General features: G+C 52.3%; 1 protein-coding gene across 1 annotated transcript; it reads left to right on the top strand.

Moving 5' to 3' along the window:
* Positions 1-2,123: 2,123 nt before the first annotated feature.
* On the top strand, positions 2,124-2,914 carry EMH_0092130 (uncharacterized protein; the record flags this gene model as incomplete). Its single annotated transcript, XM_038022243.1, has 2 exons — positions 2,124-2,830; positions 2,887-2,914. 2 exons carry the CDS (start codon positions 2,124-2,126, stop codon positions 2,912-2,914), a joined length of 735 nt encoding a protein of 244 aa, XP_037878097.1.
* Positions 2,915-2,946: the final 32 nt, after the last annotated feature.

The following is a 2,946-nucleotide window of genomic DNA, read 5'->3' as shown; positions in this document are numbered from 1 at the left end:
ACGTACACTACGGATAGAGGCCCTCAATTCCAATCAGAGCTGTGGAAGCAACTCTGTTCCCATTGCTCCCATTTCGATGGCAGCTGCGCAATCCCTACAGCTTATTATCCGCAAACAGACGGCCAAATAGGACTTGTCAACCGTATACTTTAAGGAATTCATCCTTGCTAATATGCAGTCAGGTGAGGAGGGGGAACGCTTTCTCCACGCACTCGAGTGTGCATATAATACGGCAAGCCACTCAGCGAAACAGCTGGGCAGCTTATCTTCTACGTTCAAACCTCGATATCATGCTCCATTCGCTGTTACGGGACATATCCGTACTGATTGTAACTGCGACGAGCCTACGACTGTCACGACACATTCCATGCCTCGCAATTCATCGGTGATAGGGCAGCAGGCCCTCGGATGCTTAGCACGAAGGCAGCAGTTGGTTGGAAGGGATGCTCAGAGCAACGCGACGGACAGTTATGAAGCTGAGTACACTATGGTCCAATGTGGTGAAGGCGAACATGCACATCATCTTGTCAAAGGATGAGGTACCCCAGAGGAGAGAGCCACTTGTGAGCCCGTATATCATCTACAAGGCTGTACGGTTCTACGACGAGCCATCGTGCTCGTACACTTGAGGAAAATCACACCTCTGAACTGCTACTACTATGCAGACTGAGTACGACCTCGTCCGGGATCGGCAGGCCAGGATAGGTGACCTGTTGTTAAGCGTCAATTGCTAATTGTTAGTCGCTTATTGTTGGACGACCATATGGACTATGTGGGGCACCTAAAGCCCTAGTGGCCAACCGGGCGTGGGAAGCCTGGGCAAAGGAGGAACGTTTACTGTGTGTAAACGTCTGTCGACAGGGGGGATGTTGTAGTTCTGTGCAGTGCAACCCTAGTAGCGGTAGCCACTGCTAGAAGTGTGGAAGCCAACACTAGTAACGCATTAAGGACTATGTGCCGAAATTACTAAGTGAGGAATGATAACAAGTGTACTTCGCTAGATAACCTTGATGAGATATGGTTTTTGTTTAATGAGGGTGCGGACACATAAAGGGACAGCCAGCAGTGCGACCGAACCCGGAGCGGGGGCCGACCCAAGCCAGCTATTGCGCATGCTGTATAGGCAATGCATACAAGCCAAAAATATATTTCCTAAGAGCGATTTGGAGCCACGGAGCAGCATGGTTCCGTTCGGCGGGTCCTATATTTCCCGCCTTTTGCGGGACCTCCCTCAGGAGTGCTGCTGTCCCAGTTTGACGCGCTATGGGGACAAAGACACGAATTCTTGCATCCTTCTCCTTTCTCCTCGCCACATTTACCGGAAGATCATCGAAATTAGCAGTTAGTGAACGAGAATAATTATCTTGGCCTAGCCGATGTCCCGCACGGCGCCTGTGATCCGCTAGCCAGCGACTATAAACCCGCGGGCGCTACAGGGACCGTCCCCTACCCGAGGCCAACCGGAGTCAGCAACTACGCGAACTGGATAAGCAGCGCGAGCGCACACACGCACACACACACAAACACATAAATACACACACACAAATTATTTTTCCGTTGAACAATTTGAACCCACGGAGCAGCACGGTTCCATTCGACGCGCCGTATATTTTGCCCAGTATGCGTAACCTTCCTTAGCACTGCTTTCGCCCCAGTTTGACTCGGTATGGGGACAAAAACACCAATTCCTGCCTACCTCCCCCTTCTTCCAGCCCCATTAGCCGGAAGATCACTGAACTTAGCCGTTAGTAAATGAGAATAACTATACTGACCTAGTGACTGTCCAGCACAGTATCGAAGATCCGATACTCAACAACTGAACCCCCGGGCAGTACACCAGGACACTACACTGAGGTCCCTCTATTGAAGCAGCAGGTTGCGAAGTGTTTACTTTCCCAGTAAATCACTTGCCCACAAGCAACGCTGATGAAATTCGGATTTTGGTGCTTGTTGTGGGGGCCCTTATGGAGAGAGCGATGGTTATCTGCATTGGAATCGCTCAGCACCGACGACACGACACACACCCATGACTCTTATTGAAGGTTCCTAAGCCCTCATTCAGACCAACCTGTGCCTACTACAGCAACAATTATGAGTCATTTCCCCAGTATGCATGCTCGAAAATGGCTCATCTTGGCAGAACTCGTGACCAAGTCCAGGAGTTCTCCCTGCAGGACGTACCAGCCGGCAAGCTGGCCTGGACTCACTGCGCCGAAGAGGGCTTTGTGACGGTGAAAATCTTGAAATGCGACGTCAAAACGGGAAAGGCTCAGGTGGTTCTCGACGCAGAAGGAGCTTCGAGCGTGGCAGCAGCACAGGCAGCTGCCGACGCAGTTCGCGAGACTTCATCAGGACCATGCACGACCGCAGGAAATGCTCTTTTTGTTGAGGATGAATCAAAAGCTCAAGATTCACAGCACCGCACCGAATCGTCCGCTGGAAGCATATCTTCAGGGAAGAGAACGAAATTACGTAAAGAAAAACTGAGCACTCCCTGGTCGCTGGAATCCCCGGAGGCGGCAACCGAAGCATTCGCCGACCCCCTGTCTCAACGAGGCGCCCACGGACTGTCACCTAGATCTTGTTTGCCGGAGAGCGAGACTGATGATGATGAATCGGAGGGGCTCTCAGATGCGCCGAGAGATCCTTCTAGCGGCACCAGTTTTCCGGTAGCTGACGTAGGGGAGTGTCCCGTACCCACAGCAGAACAGCTCGAACATCGGGCTGCGGCGGCAGCAGCAGCTGCTGCTGATGCAGTCAGTGCCAAGTTCATCTCCCAGCCGCCCTTTGAAGTCCCCGTCAACCACCTATGGCCCTACAGTGCACCCCCGTTGCCACCGCACCCGATGCCAGATGACAGCGCCTGCTGCGGAACGTTGTCTGCAGCCGCTCTCCTTCAGCTGCTTCAACATAGGTATATTCGTGATGAGATTTACACCTACGCAG

The sequence above is a fragment of the Eimeria mitis genome, genomic scaffold (assembly GCF_000499745.2).
Source record: "Eimeria mitis Houghton genomic scaffold, Emh_scaff131, whole genome shotgun sequence".
Classification (NCBI taxonomy): domain Eukaryota; phylum Apicomplexa; class Conoidasida; order Eucoccidiorida; family Eimeriidae; genus Eimeria; species Eimeria mitis.
Note: the sequence above shows the minus strand (reverse complement) of the source record. Positions and strands in the feature narration are given on the sequence as shown.